Here is a 26,482-nt window from a genome sequence, read left to right as displayed (position 1 = left end):
AGCTTCTACAATAAAAAAATTAATTCATCAGCCAGAAGCCATATCCAATCACTCTCTGAAGAGGATTGGTCTGCATCCAAGATAAAACTGGAAACCAGCAGCATGAGTCACAAAAACTGGGTCTTAAACGTTAGTTTGCTTGAACATGTGGTAAGTGTATTTTTCATGGACAAATAGTGGACACCACCATCAATTTCCAAGTATGTTTCCAATTAATTACAATGTTCAGACATGACCTCTTAGTTGCATCCACGTGCCTTAGCGTGCACAATAGCAGGAGCCTACAATTGAATACTGTTTGAAACGTAACAATCACTTTCTGATAACAAGAGTTTCCTGTTTGTTCTTTTCACTCCATCTGATATAAAATACATCAGCTCTTTCCTAACTTTCTTAGCATCCTGAAATCAATCCAGTACCAACATCTCTCTGTAGTGCTTCCCTAAATCCTTTATGCAGAAGACCTTCATTAGTGAAATATCCTTACCATCAAGCCCATAACATGACTGAACACTTAAATGTATGTTTTGAGCATATATATGGATATTATGTAAAATCTGAAAGCGATCAGATCATTAAAAGTGAAACTTATAAATTTTAGATGAAGTGCGCAATGCACTTACTGTTCAAGATTTATACAGATTCAAATGAAATATTAATTATGAAAGTATAAATCTAAAGCCACCTGTAGAAAGATATTCCATAAGACATAGGAGTGGAAGTAAGGCCATTCGGCCCATTGAGTCCACTCCGCCATTTAATCATGGCTGATGGACATTTCAACTCCCCTTCCCTGCACTCTACCCCTAGCCCTTAATTCCTTGTGAGATCAAGAATTTATCAATCTCCGCCTTGAAGACATTTAACATTCCGGCGTCCACTGCGCTCCGTGGCAATGAATTCCACAAGCCCACCACTCTCTGGCTGAAGAAATGTCTCCTCATTTCTGTTTTAAATTTACCCCCTCTAATTCTAAGGCTGTGCCCACAGGTCCTAGTCTCCCCGCCTAATGGAAACAACTTCCCAGCATCCACACTTTCTAAGCCATACATTATCTTGTGAGTTTCTATTAAATCTCCCCTCAACCTTCTAAACTCTAATGAATACAATCCTAGGATCTTCAGCCATTCATCGTACGTTAAACCTAGCATTCCAGGGATCATCCGTGTGAATCTCCGCTGGATATGCTCCAGCGCCAGTATGTCCTTCCTGAGGTGTGGTGCCCAAAATTGGACACAGCATTCTAAATGGGGCCTAACTAGAGCTTTATATAGTCTCAGAAGCACATCGCTGCTTTTATATTCCAACCCTCTTGAGATAAACGACAACATTACATTCGCCTTCTTAATCACAGACTCTACCTGCAAGTTAACCTTTAGAGAATCCTGGACCAACACTCCCAGATCCCTTTGTACTTCTGCTTTACGAATTTTCTCACCATTTAGAAAATAGTCCATGCCTGTATTCTTTTTTCCGAAGTACAAGACCTCGCATTTGCTCACATTGAATTTCAGTCATTTCCTGGACCACTCTCCTAAACTGTCTAAATCTTTCTGCACCTCCCCACCTCCTCAGTACTACCTGCCTGCCCACATATCTTTGTATTATCGAAAAACTTCGCCACAATGACCCCAGTCCCTTCATGCAGATCATTAATACATAAAGTGAACAGCTGCGGCCCCAATACTGAACCCTGCGGGACACCACTTGTCACCGGCTGCCATTCCGAAAAAGAGCCTTTTATCCCAACTCTCTGCCTTCTGTCAGACAGCCAATCCTCAATCCAAGCCAGTAGCACACCTTGAACACCATGGGCCCTCACCATACTCAGCAGCCTCCCGTGAGGTACCTTATCAAAGGCCTTTCGGAAGTCTAAATAAATAACATCCACTGGGTTTCCTTGGTCTAACCTACTTGTACCTCTTCAAAGAATTCTAACAGGTTTGTCAGGCACGACCTCCCCTTACTAAATCCATGCTGGCCTGTTCTAATCTGACCCTGCACTTCCAGCAATTTAGAAATCTCATCCTTGACAATGGATTCTAGAATTTTACCAACAACTGAGGTTAGGCTAATCGGCCTATAATTTTCCATCTTTTGTCTTGATCCTTTCTTAAACAAAGGGGTTACAACAGCGATTTTCCAATCATCTGGGACTTTCCCTGGTTTAATCTTTCAATGCTCCACTCACAGGTTGACAACATTACTGGCTGAGGCCACAGATTGGAAGTGCAAAGGGCAGAATTTATTGCTTAAATATTTGAAAGAAATCATAGATATTGTTTGACTGAATTCCTAATATTATGCTTGGGGCCAAGGTACTGGGAACAGTCAGAAGGCTAGCTTTTGTGCTATGTCGAAATGTACATGTAGTTCATATTGTCAACATATCTGAAATCCTTGAACCTCCACCAACACCATTTCTTCTTCAATGTCTAGTGTTAGCCCTCATTTGTTTCCACTCTTTCCTACATTCATACCAGCCTCACCTCCAGCTTAGGCTTGCCTTCATGCTTTACCTGTCTCAACTGCTTGTCTCGTCAGACTGGTTGTCCAACAGCCAGTCTCAGATCAATCACTTCTCTCAGTTGAATACTGGGCAAGATGGAACTCATTGTCCTTGGCCCCCACCACAAAACTCTGTACCAATGCCCCTAATTTCTGTTCTGTACTAGATACCACTTGCTAGTCACGTTGTCATTGATACACAGAATCTAGGTGTAGGAGCAGGCCATTCGTCTCTCTGAGCCTGCATCACTTTTCAATATAAATGTGGCTGATCATGAAATTTCAGTATCCCATTTCCACTTTCTCTCCATACCCTTGATCCCTTTAGCTGCAAGAGCCATGTCCAGCTCCCTCTTGAATATATCTAATAAGCGATCCCAATAGTTTTCTGTGGGAGAGAATTCCACAGGTTCTTCTCACATTTAGCCTGTCCAGTCTCATCAGGATTATATATGTTTCTATGAGACTCCTCCCTCATTCTTCTGAATTCCAGTCAGTACAAGCCCAGTAAGTCTCAAATTTAGAAATTTATTCACGGTGAAATCCATTGATAGCCTTCCTGATCTTACCACTAATCTTGGCAAACTCTCCTATGACCTTACACATAGGCTCTTTTGGATCCTCTCTTTGCTTTGTCCTTCCTGTCTGTTTTTAGGGCAGGCCTCAATCTCGTCTTGAAATTTCCTCCTCCAGACCTCTTTGTTCCTTTCAAGGCCTTCCTTAAACTTCACCTTTTCAATCTTGCTTTTGGTCTCTTTAACTAACATCTCTCTTGGCTCAACAAAATTTTTGATTGAACATCAGAAGTACTAACGGATTTTTTTCTTTATTAAAGATGCATTGTAAACCCACAGTTGCTTTAAACAGGCCTCACTTTTACAAAGTTAAACAGACATAGTTTCATATGTTACCTTAGCCCATTCACAATATCCTTTGTTTTTCCAAAGTAGATGTCATTCAATGTACTTCTGATCTTGTTTTCCATATCCTATGGAAGAGAAATGTTAGAATGTATCAATTCAAATTAAAAAAAGGCAGTAAGGTTTTCATTTGGATTTCAGCACAATTAGACCTATTCTAAAGAAAGGCATGTTAAAAGGATCCCAAGTTAGATGGTGAAGAATGAAATTAAATACTAATCCTTTTCTTGGCAATTGAATAATTTTAAAAAATGTAGCATCACATGTCTACTTGGCGTCTACCACACCAGTGTCCCATTTGTCTCTATTCATAAAATGCTCTGGATACTTAATGAAACAATGGCCTTTACTAGTGTGTCTCCACAATATAATTAACATAACAAGAACTGTATATACACCAGGTTTGGAATCATTACCCAGGATCTAGCATTCCTGCATGGCAGGAAGTCTGTCTGATATTAAATAAATGACATTCAGCAGTACGCACAAGTTGACCTGTGTACATGTCTTTATCCACCACGCAGCTGGTCTGTTGCAGATATGGTTGATATAGAAAGGACCCACATACATAAAAGGGAGATAAATCAGAACAACACAATGGCAGCAGCGTGCACTATCTACAAGATGCATTGCAGAAATTCACCAAAGATCCTCAGACAGCAACTTCCAACCCATCAACCACTTCTATCTTGAAGGACAAGGGAACGTGATACATGGGAATATCACCATCTGCAAGGTTCCCTCCAAGCAACTCACTGTCCCAACTTGGAAGCTTATCACCACTCCTTCATTGTCACTGGGCCAAAATCCTGGGCTTCTCTCCCAAATGGCAATGTAGTCAACAGCAGTGGTTCAAGAAGACAGCTCACCACCACGTTCTCAAGGGAAACTAGGTATAGGCAACAGATGCTGGCCAGCCAGCAAGACCCAGATTCTGTGAATGAATATTTTTAAAAAATCCTCAAGTCTTCAGGTTTTTTAGTGGAGTGTATAAACATTTAGAATATTTTATTATTTATGTGTTAAGGTAAATGAACATGCTTTGATGCCATTTTGAGTTTTCAAAGTTTGAAAAGAAAAGGAAACTGATTAAAAACTTTTGTTAATTAGGGGTGCTAATTAGGTGCTACTTTGGATTATCGCTCCTCCTATGCTGCAGCCTTTGTCATGGCTCACCACAACATTCACAAGAATGCTTCTCCACCTTCATTCAGATGGTGAGATTTACTCACCTGGATTAATTCTTATCAATCTTATTGCAGCTAGTGAATTATTTGCAATTGGCTTCTCTTCTCACTCCTGCGCTGTTACCTTCAGAGTTCCTGCAAGGATTAAGTCATGGATCTTTTCTATTTCCCTATTTTATTTTGGAATCTCAGTGACAACATACTTGCTACAATCAGGTCAACATCACAACAATCTCTGATGAGCAATGCACTGGTTAAATATTGTCAGACCACTTATCTGACCTCCTCTGAGCAAATGATGCAAAGACAAAAGTGATTGTTGGCAATCCCTTGGTAAACTTTGTTTCCTAGCCACCAATAGCATTCCTCTTGCTGGCAACTGAGACTAAACCAGATCGAATGTAACCTTGGGGTCATATGTGACTCCAAGAGGAGCTTACGATCACATCTGTGTCATCAGTGAAGCTGCTGTTTCCAAATGATTCCTCCCCTGCCTTTCCCTCAATTCATTTGCTGGCGAAACAACTATCCATGCATCTGTTACCTCTTTTTCAGAATTTAAGTGTGTTCTCTTGGATTTTACTTATTAGACTTAATTAGTAAGATTTGATCAAAAGCTTCCTAAACTCCAAAGTGTACACACCACCAGGAGTTCCACAACCTGCTTTTATTTACAACTTTCCAACGGAATTGTGAAAATGGAACAGATGTCATTTAGCCTGTAAAGTTACAATAGTCCTACCCCAACATGGGACTCCTCTCTCACTAGAGAGACACAACTGGTAGTAGTTTAACCTGGGGGTCACCATACCTTAGCTGAGGGGACATGTTGAGAAGGAGAGTCCTTCATGGTAACTTCACCTGGGGCAGGTATTGAACCGAAAACTGTTGTCATTACTTTGCATCACAAACTAGCCATCCATCCAACTGAATTAACTGACCACCCTCACCCCTGTCAGGTTACTTATGCTACAACTTCTTTTCACCACCAGGGGTCACTACTGGTTCTCCTTGCATTTAAAATACTCTTGTTAAATCAAATTAATTGTACACAGCTTGCAATCATAATCTGCGTTATTGAACTTTCCAAAGAATTCTTGCTCTTAAAACAATAAATATCTGCTTTGTGTGTGAGCCAGAATTCTGTGGAAAATTTTATAGTGCAGCTACAGAACACAGGCTAGCCACAGTGATGTCATCCATCCCAGAATGCATTCCATGAAGGCAAATAAACCTATTCTCTTGGTGCAGCAGAGTATTTGTAATTCTACAAGATGGATTCTCATGTTGCAGAAAAACATGGTCCAGTCCAAGGGAAGTAATTTATTATCTTTAAGGTGAATTGGTCAACTTTTAAACATGCTTCTTCCAATAATTACCTTGCATTCCTCCCTATATTTCCCATCTAAATATTCTGCATTATTGACTAGCTAGCCTCCAAGTCTCTCTCACAAGCTACCAGAGATCATCCTGACATCTTTTCTTTCAGATGGTGAGCTGCTATTTATTTTGTGATCATCCTAGCATAAATTAGAAGCTTGTGTTGCAAATCATCAGCATAAACCTGAGGCTTACTGTGCTGTTGCTTGGTACCGGAAGCAATCATCCACTCTGAAAACTGTGCAGTTTTATTCTCTTCCTATCCGCAGAAAGATATACTTGCCTTACAAGAAATGCATAACGTTTACCAAACTAGTTCCTGGGATAGAGAGACTATCCTATGAGAAGAGACTGGGCGACAATTCTCAGGTGTTTTAAAGAATGAGACATCTCGGACATTCATTTAGGAATCGACTGTTTCTGCTGGCAAGGGAAGGGAGAAGGAGGAGCCTAGTAGAAAGGGATGCAGCCTCAGAACAAGGGACAGGCCATTTAGGACTGAGAACAAGGAGAAATGTTTAGATTGTCATTGGAATTCTCTACAAGACGGCTGTGAGGGTTCAGTGAGCCTGTTCAGGTTGGAAATCAATTGACCTCTAATACAGAAAACTTTACGGGATAGAAGAATAGTACATGAAAATGGCATGGACTGGATCAGCAATGATCTCAATGGATAGGAATTGGGATTGAAAGGCTAAAAGGTCAATTCCACCTTCCTTTTTCGGTGCTCTTATGAAATAGATAATTCATGGAAATTGTAGTTTTACTTTAACAAACAAATGTTCCAGAGACACCTATTAAAACCAAGAAACCAGAATACAGCGTTTCTTGGCATGATTAAGAAATTAATTTGCTTTAGCGTACTGCCACAAGTAAAGCATACAAATCACAACTAAGTGCATGGATTGTGCTGTTAGACTATAATACACATCTCACCAAATGACACAACAATGTTTTGTAATTTTGTTTTGAGTATAACTCGATCTTCACAAAAATAAACATTGTGAAATGTGGAAGGGAGTATTACATGTTTAGTCAAAATGGCAGATGGGCAGTGAAATGATTTTTCCACCTGCAAAATAATATAATATGGATCCACCTCTAATGCATGCAGTTTGATACCTGTTAAGCTAAGGTAGTCAGGTAAATGAAATATTCGCTCACAAAACATTGCCAAATTAAAACAGGTCCAGAAGGCTCAGTATTGTTAACTTGTTTAGGAGCAGATTGAAATCTTGTACAGTAAATTTTGAGGAAACAAAGCTCGATTGACCCTGACATTTTTGATGAAGCAGGATGCATAGCTCCGTACCTCTTGAAAACTTACCTCCCTATTAAATCACCAGAAGGGGAATAGCAAACTCACCGTACATGCACCTATTAGATTCTAATCAGTGGGCTGATATCTGTGATATCTTCACCAGGGATGCCTGCTCTCTCCTTGGCCTCTCAGTTGAATCACCACTGAGCGTCAGGTATGAATAAACGTTATTAGATCTGTTTACACAATCATGGGTTGAGGTTTCATTCATATCAAGAACTGAACTGAGACTATCTCAGAAAGCCAGCCATGGATGTCTAAGGAAGTAAAGTATCAGATTGAAAAAAGACACATACAAAAAAGCAAAGAGTAGTGGGAAACTAGTAGACTGGAAAATCTTTAAAGGCCAACAGAAAGCCACAAAAAAGTTATAAAGACAAGTGAGGTAGATCATGAGAGTAAACTAGCTCAGAATATAAAAACAGGCAGCAAAAGTTTCTACAAATATAAAAATTATAAAAGAGTGGCAAAGGTAAACATTGGTCCTTCAGAGGATGAGAAGGCCAATTTAATAACTGGGAATGAAGAAATAGCCAAGACATTAAACAGTTATTTTGTGTCGGTCTTCACCAGTGAAAGACACAAATAACATGCTGAAAATTAATGGCAAGAGGTTATAGTAGGTGAGGACCCAGAAACTATCTTTATCGCTAAGGAGGCAGTGCTGGGCAAGCTAATGGGGCTAAAGGTAGGCAAGTCTCCTGGCCCTGATGAAATGCACCCCAGCGTACTAAAAGAGGTGATGTGGGAAATAGCAAATGCACTAGAAATTATTTACCAAAATTCACTAGACTCTGGAGTGGTTTCCGTAAATTGGAAAACAGCCAATGAGACGCCACTGTTTAAAAAAGGAAGTAGACAAAAAGCAGGTAATTATAGGCCAGTTAGCTTACCTTCAGTAATGGGGAAAATGCTTGAATCTATCATTAAGGAAGAAATAGCAAGACATCTGGATATAAATTGTTCCAATGAGAACACCCAGCATGGGCTCATGCTGGTAGGTCATGTTTAACTAATTTGGTGGAATTCTTTGAGAACATTACTTGCATGTGGACAGAGGGGAGCCTGTGGATGTGGTGTATCTGGATTTCCAGAAGGCATTTGACAAGGTGCCACACCAAAAGCTGCTACATCAGATAAAGTTGCACGGTATTACACGGTATTGGCATGGATAGAGGATTGGTTGACCAGTAGAAAGCAAAGAGTAGAGGTAAATGGGTGTTTTTTTCTGGTTGGCGGTCAGTGGCTAGTGGTGTGCCTCAGGGATCAGTGTTGGGACCACAATTATTTACAGTTTACAAAGATGATTTGGAGTTGGGAGACTAAGTGTGGTGTGTCAAAATTTGTCGATAACACTAAGGTGCGGAGTAGATCAAAGTGTGCAGAAGACACTGAAAGTCTGCAGAGGGATATAGATAGTCTGAGTGAGTGGGCAAAGGTCTGGCAGATGGAGTACACTGTTGGTAAGTGTGAGGTCATCCATTTTGGTAGGAATAACAACAAAATGGACTATGTTTTAAATAGTAAATAATTGCAACACGCTGCTGTGCAGAGGGACTTGGGTGTCCTTCTGCATGAATCGCTAAAAGTAGAATTGCAGGTGCAGCAGGTAATTAAAAAGGCAAATAGAATTTTGTCTGCCTTTGCTAGAGGAATGGAGTTTAAAAACAGGGAGGCTATGCTGCAGCTGTCTAGGGTCCTGGTGAGGCCACACCTGGAGTGCTGTGTGCAGTTTTGGTCTCCTTACTTGAGGAGAGATATGCTAGCACTGGAAGGGGTGCATAGGAGATTCACTCGGTTGATTCCAGAGTTGAAAGGGCTGGGTTATGAGGAGAGACTGAGTATGCTCATTGGAATTCCGAAGAATGAGGGGAGATCTTACAGAAACATATAAGATTATGAAGGGAATAGATAAGGTGGCAGCAGGGAGGTTGTTTCTGCGAGCAGGTGAAACTAGGACTAGAGGGCATTGACTCTAAATGAAGAGAAGCAGATGTAGGACTGAGGTCAGGAGAAACTTCTTCACCCAAAGGGTTGTGAATCTGTGGAATTCCCTGCCCAGTGAAGTGGTTGAAGCTACCTCACTGAATGTTTTCAAGGGTAGATGAATTTTCGACTTGAAAGAGGTGTACAAAATGATCAGAGGTATATATAGAGTAGACAGCTAGAGACTTTTCCTAGGGTGGATGTAGCTTTTAAGTAGGGAGATAGTTTTAAAGTGAAATGAGGTAGATATTGGCGAGACGTCAGAGGTAGTTTCTTCACTCAGAGTGATAGGGGCATGGAATGCATTGCCGGAGAGGGTAGTGGAGTTGGCCTCATTAGGGGCATTTAAGCGGCTATTAGATAGGTATATGGATGATGGTGTAATGTCGCAATGGAGGTTAGATAGACCTTAGGTTTAGGGTAAAAGTTTGGCACAGCTTCGTGGGCCGAAGAGCCTGTACTGTTCTATGTTCTAAAGAGAATTGATATTTTAAAAAAAAAATTCTAATAACTCTAGTCTTGATTTAATATATCATGCAATACATCATTTATCAAACAACTTGTCCATCCGAGTAAGTGTTGTTGTTGTCAGTAAAAGATGGTTCTGTTAACACTGAATGTGAACATACAGGTTTTTACTTGCCAGCTAGTGGAAAGATGAGTGGAATGTCAATATCACATTTGGCAGCAGCTTTCCACTTAGAATCATAGAATCCTTGCAATGCAGAAAGAGGCCATTTGGCCCAGTGAGCCTGCACCAACCCTCTGAAGAGCATCCCACCCAGATGCCCACTGGTTTTCAAAAAGATTTTGGATAAAACCTTGAGGGGAAAATATTTACAGCCTTACTTAGTAAATAACAGAATGAATTAATTTTTCAGACAGTTGACAAGGCTCAACAGGCTGAAGTGGCTTTCTTTTGGCCTACAATGTTTCAATCATACCACTCACGGACAAAAGAGATTAAACTGAAATTATAATTTTCATAATTTGCTCATTCCCATGCAGCTTGCTACTTAAGAGACCATTACCCTTCAACTGAGACACAAGGTTCTCACTCTCTGCAAATGGTGCACCCTAATCTGTCACTCAGACATGGGAACATATTGGTCTTTTTCAGTCAGTTCATTTTCTGGATTATAAACTCCCACCTCAGAGTAACTAATGCTTATTTCTCATTGATACAATGCGTATGTGCCACAGTAACTCTTTACATAACCACTCCATCATCAACAAAATATTCAACTTAGAAGAGTTCCACACCTTTCCTTTAAGGTCTGGGTATAGCTCAACTAAATGCATTGGAAAGGTAAGGATGACAACTTTGGAACAATCCTAGCGTCTAAGAGAATCTGCTGAATCCCAGAAGTCAGATAGGAATTCTGCAGTCATGGTGTTACTTTTCTCCCCTTCAGGCAATTGTGGATAATTGATAGTTACTGCATACAGTGGAGATGCTTTCAACAATTCCACAGGTTCGGTGAAATTATAATGATCAAAAATCATTTTTATGAAGACATAGAATGAACAGTACATACAACAAAATGTGCACCATCTAGATGTCCAAGCTCAGTTACTGGATCAGGCTAAAGGTGTCACCTAAATTTCCACAAATATTGCGAGTACTACAAGTAACTAAAGTAAAAATAACTCTTAGGAATAAAAAGGATTAAGAATGTATTCATTGCATTTACAGAAAACAAAGTAAAAACCTCAAATTCTTTGGCAGAGTACAGGTATCCTAAATGTATTCTTAAAAAGTATTCACAAAGTTCAAAAGATCAATGATCACATGTAGAACGACATTTAAAGCACATTTCTTTACAGTACACTAGTTTATAGCAAGAATCAACTTGCCTACTTGATTGAGAAATTCCAGATGGGTCTTAGAATGTTTTGTTATTTACATAGAGAATAGCTCCACTTACCTCTACCAGCTTCCCAATATTAGCGATGTGAGGCGATGATTCACTCACATTCTCATCTTTCTCCATCTGTGAAAAGACAAATTCATTCACTGTGCTGAACTGAAGAAAGAAATCTCCTACAAGTGAGATCATAGTTCACAACTGAATTAAAACAGTGAATGAGTTCTCAAAAAGATAATTCTCAATCTTGCTCCATCTGCAGATGATCTCTGTAGACCCATATGCAGTTTCACAGTCACTCCTTCGAAACAACTGGTTTCAAGCACCACACACTACAGCCAAAGCAACCACTGTAACATTTCCTTTGGCCATCTGTTTGCATATTATAGATGTAACTTGGTGATGGGCAGTTGTGAAAGTTCACGAAACTGGACACCATCAGACCCTGCAGGCCGAGATACAATGGGGGTATTTATCAGGCCACAGTATTCTTCAAAAGACCTAATTCCGCAGCTGCAGCAATTCGATAGCTGGTGCCCAAATATTTTCCATGATTCATACAATTACTAAAAAGAATAACCAATGACAAAAATGTACCGACATGGCTCATTATGCTGCATTAGATGGGTGGTCTGCTGAGAACAATGACTAATCGTTCAGCAGGCTATCACATTCAAACAATGCACACAGGGCAGTGAATAGGGGATTTCTTCACAATGGCAGAATTAGCATGTACAACGCTTCTCATCCTGGAAACTTCTAAATTAATGAAACAGTTATCTGATATAAAATGTACATCTAACATCTTACACCTGTCAAGGACAACTTTTTTTTAAAAGTACGTAAACATGGCTAAGTAAGGCACGACCCTCCCAATATACTGCCTTATGTAACATTCCATTCTTGTACTGTTTGGATAAAACCCCATGGTTGAGATGTGCTGCAAATAAAGGGAGAAACCACGTGAAAGATCCAATTAATGACAGCAGTCAACAGGGGAGTTGTACGAAGCAATAGTTCTTTTTTAGTTCAAAGATGTAACGACAGCATCCGTGCCCATCCAGAATGATCCTCAAAAAGATGGTGAGCTTCCAGTTAAATACCTGACTAACTATTTTTTTCAAATACCAATAAAGGTTCAGACAGTCTCTGGTGGACCACTGTGACAAAAAGGTCAAGAGGTCCACCTGCTTCAGACAGAAGTTAAGAATCAACCATATTGCTGATTCTGGAGTCAGATATAGGCCAGTCTGTATAAGAACACTTAGATTTCACGCCTCAAACATATCAGTGAACCAGACAGGTTTTTATGGCATTTTTAACAGCTTCATGGTCACCAATGCCAATAATAGCTTTTTGATTCGAATTTATGTGATTAACTGAATTTGAATAACCCAGCTGCCACAGTGGGATTAAAATCACGTCTCTATATTATTAGCTCAGGCCTCAACTGATATCTTAATCACATAACCACTATGCTTGAACAGATTAGACGGATTACCAATTTGTAATTAAAGAATATTATTGGTAAATAATAACTTGCATTTATAATCCTACAGCTAACATGATAAAATGTCCCAAGGCTTAAGCCTGAAAATGTCCTATTCACTGTCGAACAGAAATTAAACACCACTAATATCTCTACAAAGTTAGATAGAAAACAAAACTTTTCTAGGCATGAAAATCGTGCTTTCTTGTGGGTATAACGGAAGATTCTTAATCCGTCACTGGCATTAAACTGAATGGTTTAAATACAACATGCAAAGCCTTCATTTGTAGTCTTCTGCAACACATCCATTAAATCTATTCACTTCTATCTACTTTATTAAATGGACATTAACTTCCAAGGGACTGATGCAGGTGGCAAATTTTTGAATTAGACAAGTTCAGGCATATTTCTCAGATTCCAAGAACAATTAGGTTCTGCTCTGAATAGTGAAATCTCAGAAGTGTTACTTTGCAGAAGGAGACCATTCAGCCCACTGTATCTATTCTCCAAATTAGCAATGTGACTTGGTGCCATTCTCCTGTTTTCCCCCCAGCTTCAAATAATTACTTGAACAGAAACAATGCGTAATGTACTCTCAAATGCCTCAATGAACTTGCCTACACCACTGGCAGGGCATCCCAGATCCAAACCATCTAGATGGTTCTTTTTCCTCCAAATCACATATACTACGTTTTACAATTCATCACTTTGTGCCCTCTTATATTAAATGCTCTCTCTACATGCTCTACCACCTTCAATGACTTGAGCACCATGTATCATCTATAATTGTTATAATTCCCTACAAAACATACTTTTGCATACATTTATTACCTAAACATATAACCCAATGTTACAAAAGGACTCTTCTCCACAGCATTTGTGGAAGGTGACAGGAGGGACTCAGGACAGATTACTAGTCAGTCTCTAAGACCTTATTTTTATTTCCCATACTGAACCAGTTTCCAATTCAAGTTGGCATTTAGCTGTTAATTCCATGATTTATGTCATTCACACCTATGAAACTTTATCAATACCTCTCAGCACTGAAATAACTCGTATCCAATACCTATCACTTCAATTACACCTCACTGAGCTCCAGCAGAGTTCTGATGTATGTGATTTGTTGTGACCAATGCAATGCTCCCGACACGTGTGTCCCATTTTATAACAAAGTTTGTAATATATGCTTCTGAGCAGATAGATTCATAGGGTCATACAGCATGGAAACAGACCCCTCGGTCAAACTAGTCCATGCGACCATAATCCCAACTAAATTAGTCCCTCCTGCCTGTGCTTTACCTGTATCAACTCAAACTTTTCTTATTCCCAGTCTCCCTGGACTGAAACCTGATAAATCTTTAGATCAGTCATATCGGTATTACACGAGAACCTTTCACAACTTCCATAGGTATGCTAAGAGGCAATCTTAACAAATTTTTCACGTCAATTACACATTACTTGTGCAGTAAATTGAAAGAAAGAAGCTAAGTGTCTAAATGGACAATAAGTTGAAGTTAATCCTGTACAGAATTGACAGCAAGCAGTATAAAAACATCCATTTTCCCTGAAGAGTGTTTTTATTGGCAAGATCAACAGTTCAGCAGTAATTATGATTCTTGGCTTTATTCTCAGAGAAATAAAAGTGTTTACCCTTCACTTCTATAAAATATTTACACTACACAGAGTTTCACTACATTTTAAAAGCTTTATAACTTAGGTCTTCAGGACTCAAAAATGTTTAATGTAGTTTTCCACTTTGCAATAAACAGATGATATTTTCCAGATGTTATCAAACAGTAAATGTGACCATTCTTTCATCTTTTAAGATGCAACAGTGAACATGAAAAACCATTTTCCAATACAATGGATAATAATATTCAATTTTTCCCCAAAACTCCAGTCACGATATGTTATAAACATCCAAAAACAAAATCTTTACTGATCATGTAAACCATACAGGGACTATGTCACCTTTTCTCCCAAAATGCAGCCAGCTATTTAGCAAATGAAGGTTTTATTGTAACTTTTATGAGTTTACCTCGCAAACCACTCTTTCTGAGAAGTGCACTTTTTCATCTCGGACATCCTCAATAAGGGTGTTCTAATTTCCTTTCGATCTGTTCTACAACTCATCAGTAAACATTTGGCGTCCAATCTTGCCTTAGTATATGTGAGATATTGTATTCTCTTTACTAACTCACTCACAAGTGCTCTATGTTTACTATACCTTGTTTCCATTCATTCATTAAACCACGTTTTGCAGCATATTTTACTCTTATACGATAAATTAAGTAACACATCCCTTCCTAGGCTGCCAATCCACCACTGATTCTTTACACCTTTTAATTCTTATCGACCCCATGCTTCAAACAGTGTTTAGAGCTGTTTCTGTAACAAAGGCTACCCCTGAATAAGTGTTTATACACTAACTTACTCAGAACAATGCCACTCTCGCCACAGTGAATCCATAACTCACTCAAAACTATGGAAAGATTTTAACATTAATTAGCCCTTAGGAACCGACTCTTGGGACCTGAATAGGCTGCAGGGCATCAAACAGTTTCCTCCACCAGCATGTCCCTACTGTCTGCTGCTTTTTATCTTTGTGAAATTTCGTTATGCACTAACTACTTCAATAACACTGTACTAACTATTTCTAACTTTTATTCAGGACTACAAATTTGTACTAATGTATGGAGTTATACTTTTTAAGTACATATTATATAGGATCGCTACCCTCTTTAAGAAACTTAAAACTGCATGAACGAATGCGTAGGAACTGTCAAAAACCTGCAATGGTAGATGAAATCCCAGCTGCCGGAGATCAGTTTAATATCCTTCATTCTTTTATTTATACACTTGTAATTTCTCACTTGTTTAGATCATAAAGCTCCAGTATTTCTACTAACATTACTAACTTTAAAGACAAAAGGACCAACACCTCTTAATTATGCAAACTCAGATTGGACAGACACTAATCACATCAGGACTAACAGCCAGCATTTAGCAAGTGCTTAAACTATTGCCAGCTTCCCCAGCAGGACAGATATCATGCAAATTTGTGTACAATAAATAAAGCCATGAGATACCACAGTGTTAAAATTTCAATGTATGTAAAAACTGCATATAAAAGAAACTACTGTAAAACTGCACTTTGGATTCCATTTCCTGGAATTGCACCACAGCGGATGCTCAATTAAGAGGCTATTTTTGCCACATCGATTTTGGTTGCTATTGAACACGCATTGCATATAGTGCTGTATCCCCATTCATCTTTCTTGATATCACTTAATAATTAAAATTAACTATTACTCACAAATTGATAGAGCCAATTCAGCTGACCTATGTTACCTGATCTATGTATTAAAGATAGCAGTTTTACAGTCTCATCTATTCCTTACCAAGCAATTGCTCAGATTAACTTAAATCTGTATGACACAAAAAATTATTTAAAGCTTCATATTTTACTTTCTACACTTTGAAACGAAACCTTTCAATAGAATAGCTCTACCAAAAACACTTTCACCCAAACATTTAAATACTGTGCAAAGACGAATATTCATCCTCAAAATTCTCTGGTCTCGTAAAGGCATAAGTAACAAGCTTAAAATATGTGGAACAGTTAAATACTAATTACAGGTTTTTGAAGTTTCATGGAATATGAACCAATACCTAAAATATAATACATTTAGCAACAAAAATATTTGCACCAAGGGTAAAGAGGTTCAAGTGTTGTAGGAACAACTTTTTGAAGTTAGCATGACCAAATAGATAATGCAGTCAAAAGAAAAAAAACACTCAGTACTCTTAACAAAGAGTAGAAAAGCTAGGAAAATATGTGAAACTTTCATAAATTTATGGTTTGAGCTCTGCTGGAGTGCCATGTTCAATTCTGATACCATATATTAGGAAGGATGTCAGAGATTTACCAGAACAGTGTTAGAGCTGAGCAACTTCAGCTGAATGGGGAAATTAGAACAGATGGTATTCTTCTCCTCACAGCAGAGAAGGCGAAGGGGAGATTCAACTGAGGTAACCAAAAACTATGAAGGCTTGTGATAGAACAGAGACAGAGAAAATACTTCTACTGGCAGAGTGGACAGTTACTGAAGGATGCAAATACTGTTGGCAAATGAACTGGAGCTGGAGGATGGAAAATATTATTATTTTTATCAGAAAATTATGATTTGTAATGCAATGCCTGAAACTGTCAGAAGGGATAGATACCTGAAAAGAAAATCTTGCACGGTTTTGGGGAAAGACTAGGGGAGTGCAATTAACTGGACTGCCCTTCCAAAAGATGCTGGAATAAGCATAATGGGTCAAATGCTGCGTGAGGATAAGGGATTCATGTATCTGTACTCAATGAATCTGACTGTAGGTTTACCACGAAAATCTTTTATTAATGCTGATTTTAAGAACGAGTGTAAGTAACATGAAACACGAGTAACTACAATGCACATACAAGCAGTAACATGATTTTTCTGTCCTGCCTTTGTCACTCAGCAAGACGCAAGGGCAGCACCCTTCAGAAATACTCTATGGCAGAGTCATAAAGAAAGGCTTCAATATGCTACCTTGCGTTACCTGTCTACATGTACAATTCACCACTGCCATAGCCATGTATCCTAGAAAAGGAGCCACAGCGTGGCTTTCTGCAAAGATACAAAAAGCCAATATGTGACTATTTACTGTAAAGAACAACAATCCATCATTTAACTTCAACAATAAAACAGACATTAACTATCATTAGCAAGCTATAATAAAGTTTACACACTGTTTGAAGTCTCACAAAAGCAGAATGGATCAGATTCCCTGGGATTTTAACCATTAGGCACTGTATAGCACAAACAAACTGGAATCCTTTTCCATTTGCTTCAGAACATGCCAAATGGCAAAGCGCATTGAGAAACTGACTTATCAATATAAATGCATAATCACTGTGTAACATCAAATCAATGAGGTGGGGTTAAATGAGAATCACTAAATATGGTGATCACTGAACTAGTTTGCCTGTATATGTTTCACTACATCAGCCTGCCTGTGCAAGTACAACTCAATATCACATGATGCAGTACTCTGCACAGAAGATACAACTTTGGCTGAACAGTTTCATCCCGACAATGGGCATAGTAGAATTGAATTGTTAACTATCAGATGTTAGTCCGTTTTCTAGAGGTAAACTGGGTGCAAAACATCTCTCCTAATAAGAGGTGGCCCACAATTTAAACAGTCCCTACAATCACAGATAAATGAACAAAAAAAATTTAAATATTGCATTTTATGTAACACTGCCACCAGCCCCCCCAACCCCACCACCAAATGACTCAATCCTCACCTACCCAAACTTTAACAATTTAGGTACAGAAATGTTCTAGGTTGCGAACTTTCTATCTAAAGATACAAAAGAATGACTTCTGAATCTTATTTCAGTTGACCAAACCCCTCTTAAAAGAATGTTAAATGGAAACTTTTGAAGCAGAGTAGGCAGGAGAAAATTAAAAGCAGAGGTGAGTAATCTTGAAAAGCATTACCCCAAGGAATCAAAAGCATGCCACAATACTGTACCTGTCTGGTCAGACTGCCACCGAGATTCATAGTGCCAGAGCCAGCCTTGTTTGTCTGTAGCCAAAGCATAACTGTAGAAGTCAGCTTGTAATGAGCAGTACGTCCACTCGATTTCTCCTAGAAATTGAATTAAATATGAATCATCTGTTGCAAACACAACATATTTTTTCAAACATAATATTGCATTTCAAGTATAGAGTGCTTGGCAACAGGGAGTACTCAAGATGCAGACAATTATAGTGTACAAGGGAGGAACGGATAAGCATCTGAAACAGGAGAACACAGGTTACAGGAGGGAAAGGCAGTAGGATTAGTTTTCGATTGTTCCAACAAAGACTTCCAATTAAAGTGATCAAATGGCCACCTTTTATATTAAAAATGTCTGAAGAGTCTATAAATATTATGACACTTATAAATTAAGGGTGCACCTGGTATATTTGCATGGAATGCAGTTTGCAACTATGCCAGGGTCGTTAAATGCTGTATTTTGGTAACAGAATTATTAGCCCTTCTTCTAATTACTAAAACATGTATACTTTACATTCAGCTTGCATGAAGGAAGAGAATGTTGGACAACATTTAAATGACAATCAGTAGACAATCTGAATGACTATCAGATAGTCTGATAGAAATGACTATCAGACATAGTAAGTTGCGCAGATGGGAGCCTGGATATTACAAAGTGACTGGGCAAATGCAGTTAAACGCAGGAAAGCATGAAACCATCTACTTTGGATCAAATAAGTCAAGTTGGAGTAACTCATTCTGATGAAAAATTAGGAAATGAAGAGATGCATAAGATTTAGGTATTCCTGTACAAAATTAGAAAAATTGATATATTGAAACAAACTGAAGAAAAAATATAGTCTTTAACTCAAGGGTCTTGGAGTATAAATAAGAGAAAATGATAGCCAGTTGTGTGAAGTCTTGGTCAGATTCCTACTGACTGCACGTTCAATTAAGGGTGCCAAACCTTGGGATTAATAAACTGGGTTTACAAAGGGCATGTAGTAGAATTACCAGAATGATAATAGGGGGTTGAAAGGATTATGAACTCAGGTTGTGCAAACATGGTTTGCATTGCCTAGAATTTCAACGGTTAAGTAGTGATCTAATCAAAATAACAGGTGGATTCAATGTGGTAGAAAGAGAAACTGTTGCCTCTGAAAGGGAACAAAAAGGACTATTTCCTAAAATTGTAGCTAATCAGCTAGTAGTGAAATCAGGGAGCACTTTCCCACTGAAAAACATGACTGGATATCTGGAACACCTCTTTTAGAAAGGGCTTAAAGAGCTGAATAGCTGTCTTCTATTTCAATGTAATTCAAGATTTCATGGGAATCACCTTTTTCTACACTACGGTTATTAAAGATTTTGTTTGCCTATAATATTGAAGATGTTATCCACATTTGTGCTTGGCAAAATGGACTACTTTGCAGTACCCATAGCTGGCAGAAAGGCCAATTTTCTATATCTTTCAAGGAATATGTTAAGTTTGCATAATGTTGAAAGAGGAACAGTCAAGGCAAGACCTACAAACCTTATTCTGCAGTTAATACTATGTGCCCCCAGTCTCCCATTTTAAAAGACAATAGAGAGAGTCTGCTATCAGGGTACGAGATACACTGGTTCACGTACTATGCATTATAACATACATTAGTTATGTTGGTAGGACACAGGGCAATGTGAAAGGGCGTCATGGTGCACAGAACAGATTTAGATTAACAGCTAACAGTTGACAAATTTTAAAAATCAGACATTTGACCTGCACAAAAATTCTTGAGTTTTCAGCAAATTGTTTTCAAGGGGGATTGTAGCATGTTGGTAACATTACTGGACTTACAATAAACGAGAGGAGATGACTAATACTCTGGATACAAGAGGTCAAATTATATCACAACATCTTGAGAAATTTCAACACAAACACTCTCAAATGAAATGATCATAAATTTATGGATTGGCAATAACATCCACCTGGTTCACTTCTTCAGGACAGGAAATCTGCAATCCTTACCCAGTCTGCCATATCTGTGGCTCCACTCAATTGTAGATAGTTTACCACCATCTTAGCAGTTAGGGATGAGCATTAAATGCTGGTCTTGCCAAGTTTAGTCACATTCCAAGAATTAACAAAAGAAAACTTTTCAAAAACTTAACTATCTTGAAACAGAATCTATCAGTTTCCCTTCAGGATGTACCTGAACTTCCACCACATGTATGGAGTCCCAGCAGCCTTTGATCTTTTTTGATCCATCACCAGCTTTCTTGATAAGTATCACACCAGCAAAACCATGGTCTAAGTCCCAGAGGTAGACAGAAGAGACTCCTCCTTCAAAATATCTGCCAGTCACACATAAATGTGAGTTAATAAAATAGAGCTGCATGAAGAACACAGGCTTCATTAAATCCCAAATACCTACTATTCTAAGTCAAAGTTTTATAATTCATAAGGCTCCCATGTTACCTTTCCTGAACAGTGTCATTCAGTTCATTCCCCAAAATCAAAATGGCAGTCCAGGCAACTTTTGATTGATTTATTTATTTATTGTCATGTCCACAGAAATACAGTGAAAATCTTTGTTTACAAGCGGTACAGACAGATCATATGCTAAGGGTGTACAGATCAATTTATTTTCCTACATATTGCATGATTTCACTTGTAGTTTTAGAAACGTAATAAAATTTCTGAAATGAAACATGCAAATATGAACTACTTAAAAGAATATTTGATACAGAAAGACAATATTACATTTCAAGTGGTATTCTTCAAATCTGGAACATCATGAATTGCAATAATCGCCCCAAATAAAAATGTCTTAAGGTTGAGTTTCCAAATTTGATACTGAATGTTACAAAACTCTGTTGCGGCTCTACTCAATTGTCGGTAGTTTACCACCATATTAACAATTTGTATGATTAAGAATAAAATTCAGTACAGCTACCTTTCTTGAAGGACCACAGGGAAGACAAAAAGACTTTGACAATGGTACTGGGGATCAAGAATTTTTGTGTGCATTTGTTGTGATTTAGTAAGCTATAACTAGATCATGTTTATATCAATTAAGCAGCCTTTGGTCTTAGATTGATAGATGTGTCACAGAACATTTCAAGCATTTGGGAGAGCTCAATGGGTCAAACCATTCTCTTCAATTTCTGTTAATAAAGTGTGAAGCTGGATGAACACAGCAGGCCAAGCAACATCTCAGGAGCACAAAAGCTGGCGTTTCGGGCCTAGACCCTTCATCAGCGATGAACAAGAGTCTAGGCCCGAAACGTCAGCTTTTGTGCTCCTGAGATGCTGCTTGGCCTGCTGCGTTCATCCAGCTTCACACTTTATTATCTTGGAATTCTCCAGCATCTGCAGTTCCCATTATCTCTTATTCAATTTCTGTACTCTGTTGAGACATTTAAATATGCAATTAACAGCTGCATTTAGGTAAGCAGATATTGTTTTGAAACCTATGAGTTTCTGACCACCAAAACACGTTTATGAAAAATACAGTACTTGCTTTTAGTTCCCTTTTCTTTTAAAATAAGTTCTCTAAAGAAATCTGGAAATACATCTTGGTAGTCACGTAACCAGAAGGCAGTCAGTTTGAGGCTGTCACAGATTGAATGTATTTTCTGCATGTTGTGTAGGAAAGGACATGATGTTATATTCCAGTATGTGGCCAGGCTCCTACACTCTGCTTTATAGGAAATACAAACTCTCTTATGGGCGTACACTTATCCAAATAAGAAAATCTGTTTTAGAACTGTGAAATTTAATGGAATATTAGGAGAGATGCAATCCTAACTTACTTTTCCAAGTTAATCGTAAGTAATGCATTCTGGATGTGGTGAGATCACTCAATTTACACAATGCATCAATCTAAAGGATGCTAAATATGCTGTAAATAGTATTAAATAAAAAGCCATGATAACTTCAGTGTGAAGTTCTTGTGCACCAAAATTATGGTGTTGGTAAACTGCCATTTCCGAGTAACATACGATCAACAGGAGCATTGGACAAAGATATCAATGTGGCTTTTGGAATGGAAGTGCAAAATTTTCACGCAAGTATAACATTTTTTACTAATTTGTGTTTTCTTGACAGCAGCACCTACAAATGTGTGGCTTTTGCTATTGTATAGAACAAACCAATCAGTTCTTGAAAGAAACTTAATTTTCTGTGCAGTTTTGAATTCCACAATACAGGACATAGAAGCACTAAGCGGGGGGGGGGTGCGCGGCATGGGAAACAAGGCTCAGCTGAGCAATGTGGAAGTCTGGAATTGATCTACTCAGTCTACGAGATTAAAGAAACATTGCGTGACCCATAGGCAACTGACAAACAAAATGCATCTCAAACACTTACTCTCAAGATTAACCGAAGGTCACCCTTTAAAGTTTTGCTTTCCGGAATAATGGAACGCATCCTAGTATTACTGGCCTAAATTTGGGTTGAACATGGATTATGTAACTACACAGTCTTATAGATGTACACTATGAACTACAAATTCACTTCTCAAGCACAGACACACTGTATCTCTGACTCCAGCATCAAGAGTTGTTACTATCTCACACTGTTTCTTCATTGTTATTTGGCCAAAATTTAAGAATTCCCTGCCTAACAGCACTGCTGGGGGTAGCTTTATCTCACAGACCGCAGTAGTTCAAAAAAGTAACTCATCACTGACTTCAAAGGGGCTGCGAGGGGTGGATAATGAAAACAGCGACTCCCACATCCCAAGAAATAAATAAAAATGATACAGGTAAGCATATGCCTTCTCTTACACCAGCCACGTAAATTATTGTATACCAGTTTTTTAAAAAATGGCACTTGCAACATGTCACTACTATTATTGTATGGTTGACAATGCACTAGTCCGTTGCAAAATAATTAGCCTTGATTAAGTAACTCTTAAAATTGTTTTATTTTATATAACTGCAGCTCAGTGAATAAGCCATGGAATGATTGCAGCGTTACAGAGATGGAAAAATCTGTTATGCATTAAACTCAAGGGAGAATACTGGCAGGATACAGCACATCTTAAATATATAATAATATTGTACAACATAATAGTGGTGCTTTGTCAAATGCCAGATTTTGGAGAACTCCCCCCACTAAACAGAAAACAACTCGAATACGAAAAGCCTACCAGAGGGCAGAGCAATTTTCAGCTTTTATAGACAAGCCTTGCTCCTTGTAAAATATGCAAACGATATACTGGTCAACAAAAGTCTGTTTTTACTTACACTGCAACCCCACTTCCTTACAAATCAGTTTAGTTTGAACCAAACACCCTCTGGATAGCCATCTACATTTCAACTCCTGTTGTATTTTTTTGAAAATACTTTGTTAGCAACTAGATTTTCAATGAGTGCATAAAATCTTAAGTGCTTAGGCTCTATTCACAGTATGTGTCCTTAAACAAGAAGGGTGAACATGCATGCACCAGGACGCAAGCGCATCGTAAATTTTGCATTATCTGGGGGTGATGGCTTTTTGGACGCGATATTAAATTAAGGCCCCTATCTGTCACAAGATCTTAAGTAGGACTGTTCACTGACAATTTTGTAATGTTCAATTCCACTTGTAACCTCTTTGATAATAATGTGGCTCATGATAAAGCTATAGAGAGAGGTTAAAAGTGTTGGTATAACATAGAACATAACAGCACAGTACAGGCCCTTCGGCCCTCGATGTTGTGCTGACTTGTCATACTGATCTGAAGCCCATCTAACCTATGCTATTCCAATTATTACTATAAATATCATAACAAGGATATGGGACAAGTGCAGGAAATTGGGATTAGTGCACTTTTAGTGGTAGTTATGTTGGTGCAGACTCGTTGGGCTGAAGGGCCTTTTTTGCGCTGTATGAATCTATAAATGTACAGTTAGAATGCTTAAGAGAGTATAAATTCCAGAAAAAGCTCTAGCCACCTCCCTTCAACCTTTGAAGTCAATGTCATTACAAAATTTCCCACCAATGCCTTGGGTGTAACTACTGACCAGAAATTTCTCTGGAGCAGCCCTATTAACATACTGGCTGCAAGAGCAAGAGCACAGGCAAGGTACTCGATAATGAATTGCTTACTCCTCAAAGCATATTTACCACCTACATTAAGTTAGAGCAGCTCAGATATTCTTCACTTAGCAGCAAAGATATAGCCACATTAACTTTCAAGAAGCTTAACACCATCGCTAACATAAACAGTTTAAAACAAATACCCCTGTTGTCATGAATTTCATATTCATCACCTTATCATTCATGCATTGGCTCAGGATATACTGCACGCCACATACACTGCAGCAAGTCACCAACCTTCCTTCAACAGCATGTCAAGTCTAGCAGTCTCTACCACCAAGGTGGTCAGGATATTACAGAAACCATATAATCTCCAACTAAAGTCACACCTCATCTAAAATTGGAAGTATATTGTCAGTCATTTATCATCACTGGATCAAAATCTTGGAATTTCCCATTTTGTAATTTCATGGGAGTCTTATCACCACAACGGTTGCATTGTTTAAGGAATGTAGATGGCCCATACATCAAAAACAAATAAAGAAAACAAGATTTCAATTTTAATTGCAAAACAAATGGAGGAGAATGGGAACAAATCAATTCCCAAAAGATGACTGGAACAACACACAAACCGTATTTTTATGTTTTTTGCTTCTCTGTTGAGATCAGAATTGGCATCTTTCTATTCCAGCCAAGTCAGTCATCTGAAGCAATTTTTGGAAAGCTTTTAACATTATAAAATGTTTCAAAACAGAAAGAGAGACTGAATCATTGTACACTGATATCAGGAATTCACATGGGCTTTGAGGGGATACAACCAGTACCTAAGGTCAATACAATTGGCCAGTCCACTGTAGAATTTAGAAAAAAATCCAGATAACATGTAAAAACTTCCACTATTCAGCAGTCACATTCCAGGTAATCATTTGAAATTAATGTCACAAATTAGAAAGTACCAATTTGAAGGTAATTCTAAGATTAAAAAGGTGGACCAACAGAGAGTGAGGTTTAAAACAATTGATAAATGTCTCTGGTTAAATTTGGACCTACTGCATTAATAGTAGTGGGGAAAATATTATTAAACTTAACTGGGCATAAGACTTACAGGTCTCGGTACTGATCAAATGCTTTGTTGGCTTCAACCTCCAGTTTTCGCAAGCGAGCTGATGGCATGGCACCATCCTCCAGAGGAGGATCATATTTATTACTCCATGGTGACCTGAGAAAGAAAGAAGCACAACAATTAGAAACATGTGCATTACCAAAGCCCCTATGCGCACTTTGTTTATTTTAGGAAAGAAAAGCAGCATATTATCCAATAAATCAGTAAATACACAGAGAGCCCCAGCATTACAGATACCACTGGCCTTCAGCCAATTTGATTCACTTCTCATAATATCGAGAAATGGTTGGAGACACTGAACACTGCAAAGGCTATTGCTCCTGACAACATTCAGGCAAATAATCCTGAAGACTTGTTCTCCAGAACTTACCGCTCCCCTAACTAAGCTGTTCCAGTAAAGTTACAACACTGGCATCTACCCAGCAATGTGGAAAATTGCCCAAATACGTCCTGTACACAGAAAGCAGATCAAATCAAACCTGGCCAATTCCCGTCCGATCAGTCTACTCTCCATCATCATGGAAGTGATGGAAGGTGTCACCAACAGTACTATGAAGCAGCACCTGCTCAGTTACGCCCAGTTTGGTTTCAGCGCCTCAGCTCATTATAGCCTTGGTTCAAAAATGGACGAAACAGCTGAATTCCAGACATGAGGTGAAAGTGACAGCACTTGACATCAAGGCTGTATTCAATTGAGTGTGGCATCAAAAAGGCCTATCAAAATTGGAATCAATGGTTATTGGGGCTAACTCTCTGGCAGTCACCGTCAAATCTGACAGATAGGAAGATGTTAGTGGTCGTTGGACATCAGTCATTCCAGCTCCAGAACATCCTCAGGATAGTGTCTTAGGCCCAACCATCTTCATCTGCTTTATCAATTACCTTCCCTCCATCATATGGCCAGAAGTGGGGATGTTCGCCAAATGACTGAACAATGTTTAGCACCATTCACAACTCCTCGGACCTGAAGCAGTCCATGCTCAAATGCAATAAGATCTGGTCAATATCCAGGCTTGAGCTGACAAGTGGCAACAAATAGTTGTGCCACACAAATGCCAGGCAATGACCATCACCAGTAAGAGACAGAGACAGAGACAATCTTGTTGGTGAACACAGAAT

General features: G+C 38.6%; 1 protein-coding gene across 2 annotated transcripts in view; it reads right to left on the bottom strand.

The window, feature by feature from the left end:
* The window catches only part of capzb (capping actin protein of muscle Z-line subunit beta), a 111,349-nt gene that overhangs the window by 7,504 nt on the left and 77,363 nt on the right, over positions 1-26,482 (bottom strand). For both annotated transcript variants that reach the window (XM_048561626.1, XM_048561625.2), the window contains exons 4-8: positions 25,346-25,459; positions 20,426-20,567; positions 18,228-18,344; positions 11,231-11,296; positions 3,420-3,496 (exon numbers count right to left, since the gene is read on the bottom strand). In XM_048561626.1, coding sequence (XP_048417583.1) covers positions 3,420-3,496; positions 11,231-11,296; positions 18,228-18,344; positions 20,426-20,567; positions 25,346-25,459 — 516 coding nt within the window. The remainder of the gene's footprint in view (positions 1-3,419; positions 3,497-11,230; positions 11,297-18,227; positions 18,345-20,425; positions 20,568-25,345; positions 25,460-26,482) is intronic.

The sequence above is a fragment of the Stegostoma tigrinum genome, chromosome 28 (assembly GCF_030684315.1).
Source record: "Stegostoma tigrinum isolate sSteTig4 chromosome 28, sSteTig4.hap1, whole genome shotgun sequence".
Classification (NCBI taxonomy): Eukaryota; Metazoa; Chordata; class Chondrichthyes; order Orectolobiformes; family Stegostomatidae; genus Stegostoma; species Stegostoma tigrinum.
This window is presented reverse-complemented; position numbering and strand designations above follow the sequence as displayed.